The sequence below is a fragment of the Kryptolebias marmoratus genome, linkage group LG1 (genome assembly GCF_001649575.2).
Source record: "Kryptolebias marmoratus isolate JLee-2015 linkage group LG1, ASM164957v2, whole genome shotgun sequence".
Lineage (NCBI taxonomy): Eukaryota > Metazoa > Chordata > Actinopteri > Cyprinodontiformes > Rivulidae > Kryptolebias > Kryptolebias marmoratus.
The window spans coordinates 7776804-7790193 of NC_051430.1; the positions used below are offsets into that span (position 1 = coordinate 7776804).

The following is a 13390-nucleotide window of genomic DNA, read 5'->3' on the forward strand; positions in this document are numbered from 1 at the left end:
GAGTCAGGTTGCTGCTGACTCATTTCGGTCTGTCTGCTGTGAAAGAAGCAGAGCGTGGAGGAAGCTTCTGACGAAAGCAGAGCAAACACAGGAGGCGAGGGGTCTCCATGTAGCAAACCAGGAAAACTGCAGGCTGCGGCCTCGCTCACTCCCATCCTTCCCCTCTGCAGCGTTGACTCTGCTTCCCAGAAATGACCGGCAGACGGCCTTCTGTACTCCGCCTCCTAACCCACCTTTTGACTGGCTGTGGGTTTGGACTTATCTGCGCTTCCTCTTTGTAGCACCTCCGTTCACCATACATCTCATGGCTCTAAATCAGATGACCTGATTGAGGACTTCCTCTGTTTTTCCTAGGAACTGGTCCTGCCCGCTGGGGTAGGTTATTAAACCAAAGTTCTTGGGAACATTCTTCAGCACATTGTTTAGGAAGTCTGAAATCCCGCAAAGAGATGGACAGATAACAAGCCAAGTCTTGGCTTTCAGTTTAAAATATGAGTTTGTTGTTGTATAGGAGCTACCCTTGGCTAAACTTGCATCTGTTGATGTTTTCCACAGTAACTGCCTGTAATTACCCAAAACCATTCAAACCATAGAGTTTATTTAGCTTCACTTCTTGTACATGCCTCAGTGTCAAACAATAGTGCCGACAAAAGAGCTGGTGACATCTCTGAGCGGCTCCTAGTTTTCCATCAGATTATTGAGCCGTGGTCACGTTTGCGTCCCAAAACAATAAGCGGATGTAACCCTTGCGGGGCCCTTTTAATCGAGGACACTGTTTGAACATGCGTGAGTTTCCTCAGCAGCATGTTTGGAACAAGCCAGAACCGAGCTGGAGTGCGCAGAGAGCAGCAAGAGGGAAAAACTGCACCTCGGCGATTTCCTTGTTTTTGTCCAAGCTGTGGTTGGTGTGGGGGGTGGTGGAGTCTTGCATGGGCTGTCACTGTAAAAAGTCTCAGCCCGGAGGTCAGAGGTCAGAGGAAAAATTCAGGCGCACTCCTCCTGCAGAAGAAACTCTGTCATAATATCTCTTTATGGCCAGGCAGACCAAACAAAAAGAAAAGAAAAACCTCAGACTTACACAAACCTGATTTGAAAGCAGCTGCAGCAAAACTAGATGTAAAGTAGTTTTAAACAAATGTCGACGCAAAAATATTGTGAATCCCAAAAAACCTTAAACTTTTCTGTGTACACGAGTGTACATGTGACATACCTGCGGAAAGTTCAGATTCTTGTGATTTGATTGATGTCAAGATTTTACAATATAGTGACTGCCCACACAGGTCAACACCTAAAACAATCCAAACTAGAACATTTTTTGAAGAAAGTTTGAAGTGTGCCAAAGCAGCTACCGCTCTAAATTCTAAAAACAACGTTCTGCTCCAGAAAGTTGATTTTTTTTTCTCTGCCTCGTCTTCAGTAATGAGGGCGTTGCTCCGATCGGTCATGGTGAAGAGTTGATTCGAAAGGGAAAACTCTCGATTTACAGCTCCATCTATGTTCCACCCCTCACCTATTGGTCATCAGGTTTGGATCATGGCCGAAAGAACGAGATCCTGGATACAAGCAGCTGAAATGAGCTTCCTTCGTAGGGTGGCTGGGCTCAGCCTGAGAAGCTCTGTCATCCGGGGGGAGCTCAGAGTAGAGCCACTGCTCCTTTGCATCGAAAGGAGTCAGTTTAGGTGGTTCAGGCATCTGATTAGGACGCCTCCTGGATACCGCTCTTTGGAGGTTTTTTGGGCATGTCCCGCTAAGAAGAGACCTCGGGCAGACCCAGAATTCACTTGAGTGATTATGTAACCTCTCTGGCCTGGGAACACCTTGGGATCCCCCAGGAGGAGCTGGAGAGTGTCACCGGAGAGAGGGAGGTCTGGGTTAGTCTCCTGGACCTGTTGCCTCTCTGACCCGACCACGGATGAGCGATAGAAGATGGATGGACGTTCCGCTCCAGGTCCCAATAATAATTTGGGGCTTACTTCTGTAATAACCTGAGCTGACAAAAATGCAGACGTTTTGATTTGTAAACTGTATAAGAAGTGAAAAGAGAAAATAGACCAGTGGCTGCCAGTGGCTCATTATGGTCCCCATTGTTTATGCATAGAAAAACTGTCAGTCCTATAGCAGTGAGAGTCACACTGGGTGAAAGAAGACAAAAACGGTTACGTTCTGATGTATAAATTGTGTACAACGGGTAAATATTGTGAGAGTAAAATGAGTTGTTTTGCAACAGTTTAAGAGTTTAGGCAGCTCAAAGGATTGCTGAACTTAAAGTATGGTGATCATTCTGTGGTAAACTCTCCAAAAGTAAAACAAAAATTAAGGCCTAGATGTGTAAAAACGATAAAATATAGCAAAATGCCAGTTCAGACTTGTAAAGTCTGTGACCTGTTTAAACTTTGAATCTACTACGAAATATATCTCCGAGTTGTAGAGCTGCGAGAGGGCTGGGTTGTCTCAGTTGTTTCACTAAATTTATTTATCTGTCTTTTGAAATTTTTTATCTACATACGTACTAGGATCAAGCTGCAAGCAAGGGATTCTTTAACGTTAGTGACCGTTGATTTTCTTCTGCAGAACCGGCAGCTGCTGAGGGATCGTTTCATGGTGGAGCTGGTGGAGGGCTCGAGGAAGCTCCGTCACGTGTTCCTCTTCACCGACCTGCTGCTCTGCACCAAACTGAAGAAACAGGCTGCAGGGTGAGGCCCTGCTGTGACGGGAGAATCACTCCTCTTAGTTACTCAGATACCTCTGTTTTGTTATTGGAACATAAAGGTTTTAGTTCCGCTCATGGCTTTTTGACCTTGCTGTGTGCTTCATGCTGCTAACAGAGGACAGGACCACATTACTGTTGTAGAAAACTTGAGAAGTTCTCGTTCTGTCCTTCAGGAAAGGGCAACAGTACGACTGCAAGTGGTACATCCCGCTGGCCGACCTGACCTTCCAAACTATCGACGACTGCGAGTCCAGCCCGATCCCTCTGGTTCAGGATGAAGAGATCGACGCGATGAAGATAAAGATTTCCCAGATCAAGAATGAGATCCAGAGGGAGAAGGTGGGGACCGTCTTCTTGACACTGGAACTTCTTCAACAAGAAATACTCTGTTGAGACTCTTTTAGGCATTTGACCCAGCTGCAGTATACAAAAACACCAGGACAATGAGGGTCTGGACCAAAGCCTGCAGGACAAACAAAAATCAAATAAAACTAGCTTCTCTTGAAGGGTGTCACTAAAATTTTGATCAAAAATCTTGTGCAATCTTCGAATATGTGTTGAGAAAGACTCAGCTACTGCTACGCCAAATTTTAGTCCAATAGCTGTAAAATTGACTGAGGTATAGCCATTTTTGTGCCTGCTAAACTTTGTTAGCTGTGGCAGCCATCTTGATTCAGGTTGACTTCAAAACCTAATCAGTTGTAGAGGTGTAACCAATGATTACTTTCTGGGAGTTTTATTAAAATCCATTCAGTGGTTCTTGAGTTATTTTGCCAACAGACAAGCAAACGCACACAATTAGGTTTGCCCACCTTTCCACTGAGCGTTCAATAATGAGGAACTTAAGCATGTAAGCCGAACATGATCTCCACACTGTGAGCCCTTCAAAGCTTTAACTTTCCTGCTTATGTCTGCAGAGGACAACCAAAGGATCGAAGGCGATTGAGCGACTGAGGAAGAAATTATCTGAACAAGAATCTCTGCTGCTTCTCATGTCTCCCAACATGGCGTTCAGAGTGGCCAACAGAAACGGCAAAGTGAGTCGAGACTGAGAAATATTGAAATATTTCAGCGTTCATTTATTGAGCAATCTTTGCAAAACAATATTGAACCTATCTTGTACGAATAATAACGGCCTTTTAATTTGATTTCTGCTGCCCTCTGCTGTTGGTAGTGTAGAATTAAAGGATGCAGCTACCAAAAAAATAATTTTTTAATGTCTTTCAGGGTTTCACTTTCTTAATTTCCTCTGATTATGAGCGAGCAGAGTGGAGGGAGATTATTCGTGAGCAGCAGAAGAAGTGTGAGTTTTATTTTTATACCACCTGGGGTTATTTTGGTCCCATGAGCTGTCATTTAATTTTCCCTCCAAACTGTGACTTTCAGGCTTTAAGAGCTTCTCTTTGACCTCCCTGGAGCTGCAGATGCTCACTAATTCATGTGTGAAGCTCCAAACTGTTCATACTATTCCAATGACCATGAATAAGGAAGGTAGGACCTCTTGCACTGTATGCCCGAGGATTTAATGCACTTGTAATATAGCCTTAGTATTATGTTTAGTCTTTAACCTAAACCATTCTCTGCACAGATGACGAATCTTCTGGTTTATATGGCTTCCTGAATGTGATTGTCCACTCTGCATCTGGGCTCAAACAGAGCTTAAGTAAGGGTTATCGTCGTCTGGTGTTTTTGATTAGAAACCATCTCGCTGATAATTCTCACGGTTGCATGTGGTGCCACATCATCCTCCCTGTTAATCCCCACTCTGTCTCTCTCTCTGCGGCTGCCAGCTGGGAGGGCAGCTTGAGGGGAACAAGTGGGATTAGTCAGGAACACTGCGTACAGGCTGTCTGAAATATGTCTTTGACGACTCGAATCACTGCTTGCCTAAATGACGGTGCTCCCCGACAGAGAGCTGGGGTGATAATCAGGGAGACTGCCTGTCTCAGAGCTTAAAATACCTGCTGGACAGCGAGACAGTAGATGTGACAACATAGGAATGAGAGAGTTTTGTTGATGAAGGCAGCATGTTGTTCTAGCCAGATCCCACAACAAACCAGCGCGAGCATGTCTCAACAAGCCGACTCACGTAAATTCGTAAAAAGTTTCTGCTTCACTTTTGGTTTCATCGTGGAAACCAACTCTGTTTGTCTTCTTTAGACCTGTACTGCTCCCTTGAGGTGGACTCTTTTGGCTACTTTGTCAACAAAGCCAAGACACGTGTTTACAGAGACTCTACAGAACCCAACTGGAATGAGGTGAGACCGCAGATAAAACTGCAGAAGATAACGACGATAACAATAAATCTTTATTTGTATTGCGTGCTTTTTAGGAGTAAATGATTGATAAGTGCTTCGCAAACAAACATTATAGAATTAGACTGCAAACAATTACAATCTGACTTAAAGGTTAGTCCTTTAAAGAAGAAAAAAGTACAACAATAAAAAACAATATTAGCTGAAAAAATCAGTAAAAAGATAAGCCTTTAAAGGAATCAGCAGCTCTCTTCCAGAGTTTGGGGCCATAATAACTAAGAGCAGCCTCCTTTCTCATCATTTAAGTCTTAAAAATCACTAATAGATTACCATTAGATGATCCTAATGATCTGGGAGGTGTATGCCTGTCAATCGTGTCACTAAGATACTGAGAGCAAAGCCTTTGTAGGCTTTTAAAAACAAAAACTAAAATCCTAAAATCAGTTGTAAGAATTACAGGAAGCCAGTGGAGGGATTTGAGTAGTAAAGTGATGTTCTACAAAAAGCCAAGAAAATGTTTTTCTCTACAAATTATTACTTAATGAAATTAAACCAGAGCAGTTTCCCAAATTTGCATGTATGAAGTTTGCAAATTTTTGTCTTAAAAAACCGCTCCGGACTGCAGAAACCTAACGTGCATTCGCTCCGTTTCCATTCAAGGAGTTTGAGATTGAACTGGAGGGCTCTCAGACGCTGAGGCTGCTGTGCTATGAGAAGTGCAGCGTTAAAACCAAGCAGAGCAAAGAGGAAGGAGAGGTCACGGACAAGATTGTGGCTAAAGGACAAATAAAGGTAAGACGGGCCTGTGTCGCGGAGGAGGGGTGCAAAGGTTTCTGTCAGGCTCTTAGAGTGCATTTTAAAGATGCGTACTGGGTGATAAAAGCCCAAGCAGTAACAGATTTTATTGCTTTTCAGAATTTGAAAGCATTAAAAGGATGTTTTTTATGATAAGAACATACATTATAAACATTTGAGTAATAAGTGAAGTTAGTTATTATACATGACAGCATAGATACTGACTCTATGACCTCAGACTGGATGTGGTCTTTCTGCTGCAGTTTCTTATTTTGTGGTGTCTCATCTTTCTTGGTTAATCCCTCGCTGCGAGGGCCTTTTACTGCTGTAGAGGGTGAGTCATGAGGCGGCCGAAGGGTCACTCCAGCTTGACCTCCTGTTAGGGTGTTGTGACAGAGGGTGGATTAGACTTTGGGTTCACCGAATGTAGCTGCTGCCGCCGTTCTGCAGTCTGACACGGGGTGGGGGGCGCCGGTTGACCGGTGAGTGAAGGGATTCCCCCGGTGCTGACAGGTGGGTCGAACCACAGTGATTTCAGCTCCCGAAAAAGAGCACATGTGAGGATCTTCAGTTGCTTCTTGAGCTGTAGTTCTCTAGAAACGTTAAGAAGCTAAAGCCCCAATATCTTATATTTTAAATAAGGTAGTTTGAGTCTGCTGTCCACAGACTTTAAAAAAAATATATATTTTTAGTCAAAGTATGTCACAGATCATTAGACTTGAGCTGTGAACCTCTGTTTTAGCCCTGTTTCAAACGAGCCATTTCTGTTTGTAGCCTTTGAAGAAATGACTGACTGCTGTGCCTTAAGGTGAAATCTCACTGAGCTACTGCTGTTGGGAGCCTAAACTTCACTCAGTATTGTAAGAAAAACATGGAAGTTTCATTTGCATCCTCAATGAATTGTTTGTTTGTGACCAAGCAACCAGTTTGGTTGTGTTTAAAGTGGTCAAATTTTGAAAATTGCGACTTCTTTTTGTGTGAATGGCTTACAAAGCTATATTCTAGGTCGTGCACATTATTTCATCGCCCACCTCCGTGATGAAATAATGCCCACCCCTGGGTATGATATAGGCATCATACCCACTTTGGCAGGCAGCAAACTTATGCTGATATCATCTATGGATTGAGTCTACTGGAGCACCCTTTAGAAATAAAGATAGGCATATTTAGACCAGTGTTTTTATCATTATTAATTATCATAGTTGTGGTTTTTACACGGAGTCTCGAGTATTTTCTGTCTGAAACAGGTTGGAGACAACAGCGACAAAATCAAGACGAGTTCGAGAAGCCCGCAGTGACTCTGTGATTATTTTTGAGAGAAAATCGGTTGTACAATCTTTTTGATGAAGTTCAAAATTCAAGCGACCGGACTGCAGGCCTCTGCAACTCAAACGAGGAAAGTGAGAACCCCCCTTCCCCCCAAAACATCACAAAACATTTTAGAAGCTCCCTACATACCTTCCAGTACCATGAAGCAGAGAAAAAAATATTTTAATTGTGTTCAATTTTATTCATTTGCAAATATTATTTTTAAAAATCAGTTGAAAAAAACAAGAGCATAAATAATAGCAAAGTAAATATCCAAATCTTTTACCTTTAAAAGCTAAAGTTTTTGCATGTTTTGTATGACTTTTAGATCAAATCATATAAAATCTCCAAACAGTTAAACAAAAAGTACATTTTATGTATTAAATGAAGCCAGTCAGAGCATTAGGACCTGCTTTGTTAGCAAAGAAAAAGGTTTGAAAAAATTACCCACAGCCGAGAGCCCAAAGGAAGAAGTTTCTCATGTTTACAGTCTGAATGTAAGTTCAAGACGGTGTTTGAGATACGGGGAAGGAGCGGCACGTGTTCCAGTGTTAAAGGTCACTAGTACTAATACGTGCTTGGCGTAAGAGGATCCTGTTCAGCTACCTGAGATGCCACCAGCCGACTCTCCTCCCAGCGGCAGGCGTGAGCGCGTTGGTAATGAGGGTAGGAGGGGATTCTCGAGTTAATCCCACTAATCCATCTGGGAGGTAGAACAATACAGAGGCGAGTGGTCCGCCGGCTGCGTGGCTTTGTTCCTCCTCCCACTGGACTGAAGGAATCTGGAGTTTGGCTTTGGCAAGACCGGCGGGGATGTCTCAGAAAGTTGTTTTAGGAGTTAGTGAGGCTGATGAAGATGCCACTAGAGGCTCTTTATTTAGGGATTAAGGATCTGTTGCTTTTGTCTGCCCTGAGGTTTCCAAGCTAGTTGTAGCTGTAGAAAATCGGCTTGTCCGTTGTTGTTTCGGTGGAAGTAACGGTCGTGGGGAAAACGTAATGCCAGAAAGAATGAGTGAAGGCAGTCCTAACGAGGAGGAGAGTGTGGATCGGAGTGGACCGGAGGATGAGGCTACAAAGAAGCCCCCGGGGTCACGTCTGTGGGACAGGGTCCGCAGCAGTCTTATCAAACCAAAGGTAAAGAGGGAGGACAGACTCATGTGGTAAATGACTGTTTCTGGGATCTTCATACAGCAAAAGGCAGACACCTCTTTGCTCATTTCCTAGAAATATCCACATTTGATTGCATTCTTTAGGGCTTGATTTTCTTGGAGATTTAGAAGAGAATGTTGCCTGTAATTATTATTATTACTTCTTTTTTATAAGTCAACTGTTATGTAAGTAAATAGATTTTCTGTAAGCAAAGGATTATCTGAATGAGATTTGAAGATTTCTTGGGCGAAAGAACATCTGCCGTGTTGCACAGGGACAGAGCTTAGTAACAAGGACACGCTGCTATTACATTACTCACGCCTGATCACGGCTGATCACGGCTGATAAAAGCCCATGCTTTATTAGTCAAAGGACGCAGTTGGATCAAAGTAAGCCCTGCCAGTCAACAAGAGTTTTTGTTTACCTTTATCAAAAGGGTTCTCAGATTCTGCTCAAAAAGGGACACTTCCTGTTGGGTATCAGTAAAATAAATTAACCAAGTAATAAATGTTTGTGCTTTTTTTTTTCTTTCTGCTTCTTTTTTAGCTGGACCCCCAGACACTCCAAAATAAAGACTGGCAGAGGACAGTGATTGCCATGAATGGAGTAAGTGTTTTCACCAATCTGATGAGAAGGTACTCGGTAACAATAACTCCGCGCTGTTTGGTTCACAGCGTCAAATACAAATATGAGCACGTATTTATTATCTAGCTTAAAAACAGACTTTTTCTCCTTGGCTTTTAACCCAGAGTGAGTTATTGTCTGTGTCTTAATCTCTACCTTTCTAACTTGTACTATTGTAAAAAAAAAAGTTCTGTAGCTCCTTTTGTTTTATTATTTACTCTCTTACATTGTTTTGTACAGCACTTTGGTCAGCTGTTATGTTTTTTTTTTAAGTGCCTTAGAAATAAAGCAGTATGGTATCTAATATTATCTAAAGCGGTATTAAAAGTGTTGCGTGCTTGAAAGAAACATCTAGATTTCTAAAACTGTACATCCTAACAGATTCAGGCTATGTTGTTGATTTATTGTATAGTGAGTACATCCTACAGGTAAATATTAATTAAATACATTTGGTTGTAAATTTGTGAAAGTAGTGCTATTTGTCATGCACCTGATGATAAATATATTTTATTTTTATTTTTCTGTTTGAAGGAGCATACGTAAATAAAGAAGTGTTTTATGTGGCTGTTTTTTTAATTTAAAACTAAAGCAACAGCTAACTTTAGTTTTTTCAGCATTTTAAAGGCCTTACTGTGACAGAAGCTAATAAAGTAGAGCTGCTGTCCAACAGTAAAGGGTGGACAGGATGTGTTGGACATGAATCCATGCAGGTTTGAGACAGAAATTATAGTTATTACTGTTAGCAACCAGTAGCTAAGTTAAGGTTGCTGTAAAAATGACATTACTGAGTCGGGTTAGGACTCTTTACATGATGCGTAACATTTATTATCTTGTTGGTCTTGTGTTGTCTTGGTAAATAGTGCTCAGTAGACGTGATCCTGGTCAGCATCAGGTACCATAAACAGTTTTTTTTCCCACCCTGTTTCAGGTTGAGGTGAAGCTTTCAATGAAGTTCACCAGCAGAGAGTTCAGTCTGAAGCGGATGCCTTCACGGAAACAGTCCGGCGTCTTTGGGGTGAAAATCAACATAGTCACTAAGTGAGTTGGTGACCTGAGTTCAGCGTCTTATTTCTGTTGTTGTCTTAATGAGTTTTGAGTTTGAACCGGTGTTTGTAATCGAAGCTTCCTGAAACCACGACGCAGCTACATAAATCCTGTATTTTTAAAAGACTGTACCAAGTAAGCCCCCCTTCCTGTGTTTCTGTGTTGTCATTAGGCGTGAACGCTCCAAAGTCCCACTGATTGTTCGTCAGTGTGTAGAGGAGATCGAGCGACGAGGGATGGAGGAGGTGGGGATCTACAGAGTGTCTGGCGTCGCAACAGACATCCAGGCTCTCAAGGCCGCTTTCGACTCAAGTAGGTTTCAATTTAGTTTCTGTCTAAAAGTGTTTTGTCAAATGTAGGACTGGAAGGCTGGGTAGAGGGGACATTTAGATGAATCTAAAGGCAGAGTGTGGCGCGTGTGACTCATACACTGCTTAGTTGTGTTTTTCCGAGCTCATTTTGCAGCTTGTCTGACGTTCCCTGCAGACAATAAGGACGTGTCACTTATGATGAGAGAAATGGACGTGAACGCCATCGCTGGAACACTGAAGCTGTATTTCCGCGAGCTTCCCGAGCCTCTTTTCACTGATGAGTTGTACCCCAACTTTGCTGGAGGCATCGGTCAGACACCACCTCTTCATGTTGCCATTGTTTTAATGAGTTAAATGAGTGTTCTAATGTTGAGTGCATTTGTTTTGCAGGTCTGTCTGATAGTTTGGCAAAGGAGAGCTGCATGCTCAACCTGCTGCTGTCTCTGCCGGAGACTAATTTGGTGACTTTTCTCTTTATTCTTGACCACTTAAAAAGGTAAATCCCTGCATTTTGGGGATCATTTTATTAGTACATTTTGTCACCAGTGAAAAACTTTTAAAGATGGTCTGTTTGGGTTAGTATTTAGTAGGTATCAAAGTTTTGGCTTTGCTTTTTGAAGGGTGGCTGAAAACGAGAGCGTCAACAAGATGTCTCTGCACAACCTGGCCACAGTTTTTGGTCCTACTTTGCTTCGACCTTCTGAAAAAGACAGCAAAACCCCCACCAGCTCCCAGCCGATCTCAATGAATGACAGCTGGTCTCTTGAGGTCATGGCTCAGGTAAAACTTAGCAGCGACTAATGCGACTGTAGAATCTAGGAAGCTAGTGTGTGGATCTGATCACTTCTTGTGTTTCTCCGAAGGTGCAAGTCCTCCTTTACTTCCTTCAGCTGGATAGGATCCCAATACCCGACAGCAAGCGTCAGAGCTTTCTCTTCTCTACTGAAGTATGACAGAAACATGATGAACTTGCTCCGAACTGTCCCGCTCGGCTGCTTTACTCTGATATACTTCTGTTAGCCACCAGGGGGCAGCGTAAAGGTTTTAAAAGCTGGAAGCAGCCACCAAGGTCAAAGCCATTTTTTTTTTTTTGTTGGGGGGAGAGATTAAAGAAACATGTGTGTTCTGTTTACTTAAACCTGCTGTGTCCGTATAAGACATTCCTTTAGGAGGAATGGATAAAATATATCATTACTTTTTTATTTAATTTAGAGTTGAAGAAGCAATATTTACTGTACTTCGATGTTTTGATGCCCTGCTCTGTCACTGTGCACATTATCTCCTTATTCAGAGGGGTACTTCTACTGTTTCTGGAATTTAATTTTTTTTTTAAAGATTTATTTTTTGGCAGTGGATGAATAGTTGGATAATGAGATGTGTATTTTTCTTTGCTATAGCTTTTTTTCTTCTTCTTCTTCTTCTTCTTAAACTATTTGACTTTGTTTAAAGTTCACCTGTGCCAATGTTCCCATGCTGACGGCCAATGGAGAATTTTGTTCTCCTGATGTTTACACTCTGAGTTTTGTAGAGAATTAAAAGGATGAGACTAAAGCTGTAGTTGACACACCAACATGCAGGCATGTTGCGCTGAGCGGACGCTGTGCTGCTTTTCTGTGCCGCAGAGAGCTTCGACAGCTCCTGGCTTCTTCTAGCGGTGTCCGAATGGACTTTAAAGTGGATATGAAGGACGCAGAGAGGTGAAAGGAAAATCAGTTCAGAACAAAAAAACTACATTTCTTAACTTTTCCTTCATGGACTGTATACTGTGCTGTATGTAGTTTCGTTTTCAAAGCTGATGTCTTTTGGTTTTGTTTTGTTTTTTCACGTTACAATTTCGGCCACATTTTTGTTTTCTTGTTTCTTTTTAGATTTTGTCTGAAACTTTTAATCAGCTGCTTTTTTTTGTTGTTGTTGTTCCTTCTCTGTATTTTTCTGTCATTAGGTTGACAATATGACACATCTGTAAAAAAATATGATCTGAAACACTAAATGTTTATCCGTAAGACATTCCAAGTGCAGCAGCTCAGTCGTACTTAAACATTCAAGTATTAGGAGGCTTCTTACCCAGAGTTTCTGTTTAAAGATCTGTGAAAATACATTGTGTACATGCAATCTGTTTTCTAATAGTCGAACACAAACCGTAACCCTGAAAGCTTTTGAGTCATGTTAAAAAAGCAATACCTCTTAGTGACATTAAGGATGGCCACTGTGTCATGGATGTATGATTTATGTAAATAAAAACCTAGTAGCATTATCTCTTTGTGACTGTTTCACCTCAGTATAAATTCTCATCTAAATAAATATGCTGCAATTGTGTCACAATTACACAAACTTTTTTTTTTCTTTCCTTTACTTAAAAATCCCATAATTTTCACGTTTATAAAATGACAATTCAGAATTAAGACCATCTCCACACGACACACTGTGCTCTTCTGGAGCATTTTAAAAGGTGAATTATTTCATAAATATTGATTGATTTAAAATTGATTTATTCTGTTTGACAGAAAAACCCTTTACAATAGGAGGAGGGAAATTGGAAATAACTGCTTTTGTGTAATAATTTCCAATTTAAAAACTAAAGCAGTTTATCTGTGAAGTTTACATATTAATCTGAGTTCAAACTCCCAATAATCCAGTTTAGCTTTATTTCTAGTCTGTCACATGTGAGGAAATAGACTTTCACAACTTTAGGTGAAGTTAGTCCACCCTTGGAGTGTAAAGAAGCCCTCTGCGGAGCTACAACTCTGTTAATAATTAAGAGAAAACAATTCAATTCAAAAAGGTTTTATTGTCATGTGCAAGAAATAAGTTATTTTTGCAATAAAATTCCTTCCCATTGCTGTCAGATTATCACTAAAAGAATAAATTTATTCACCATCAACATCTCAGGTTTCTTTGCTGCGCTGGAGCCAGGATGACAAGAAATCAGCTCTGTTTAGTCATGTATTTAACTTTAACTTTCTGATGTTATGAGCTGTTTAAAATAAAATGTCTTCAAATATTCTGTGTGTGATCAAGAATACATGATATTCTGAGCTAGTTTATTTCAACATGGCCACAGGCTCTCTCTCACCTGCTGACCAGCTTGCATGGCACCCGACCTCGACGGTCCTTCTTGAAGGTGGCGGGCCCACGTCGAGGTGGCATCCTGTCTCTTCTTCAGGCTTGGTCCAGCCGAGCCCCAGGACCCAAGG

General features: G+C 41.6%; 1 protein-coding gene across 4 annotated transcripts in view; it reads left to right on the forward strand.

Moving 5' to 3' along the window:
- The window catches only part of si:dkey-91m11.5 (BCR activator of RhoGEF and GTPase), a 34898-nt gene extending 22448 nt beyond the window's left edge, over positions 1-12450 (forward strand). For 2 of the 4 annotated variants that reach the window (XM_025005596.2, XM_017414675.3), the window contains 15 exons: positions 2572-2693; positions 2884-3049; positions 3628-3747; positions 3938-4013; positions 4097-4201; positions 4299-4373; positions 4871-4968; positions 5626-5757; positions 8764-8823; positions 9770-9879; positions 10058-10197; positions 10372-10506; positions 10587-10692; positions 10817-10976; positions 11060-11149. In XM_025005596.2, the coding sequence (XP_024861364.1) occupies positions 2572-2693; positions 2884-3049; positions 3628-3747; positions 3938-4013; positions 4097-4201; positions 4299-4373; positions 4871-4968; positions 5626-5757; positions 8764-8823; positions 9770-9879; positions 10058-10197; positions 10372-10506; positions 10587-10692; positions 10817-10976; positions 11060-11149 (1695 nt within the window). Of the gene's footprint in view, positions 1-2571; positions 2694-2883; positions 3050-3627; positions 3748-3937; positions 4014-4096; positions 4202-4298; positions 4374-4870; positions 4969-5625; positions 5758-5800; positions 8203-8763; positions 8824-9769; positions 9880-10057; positions 10198-10371; positions 10507-10586; positions 10693-10816; positions 10977-11059 lie in introns of those variants that run through there. The other 2 variants (XM_037975858.1, XM_017414676.3) reach the window with 2 other exon arrangements.
- The last annotated feature ends 940 nt before the right edge of the window (positions 12451-13390 follow it).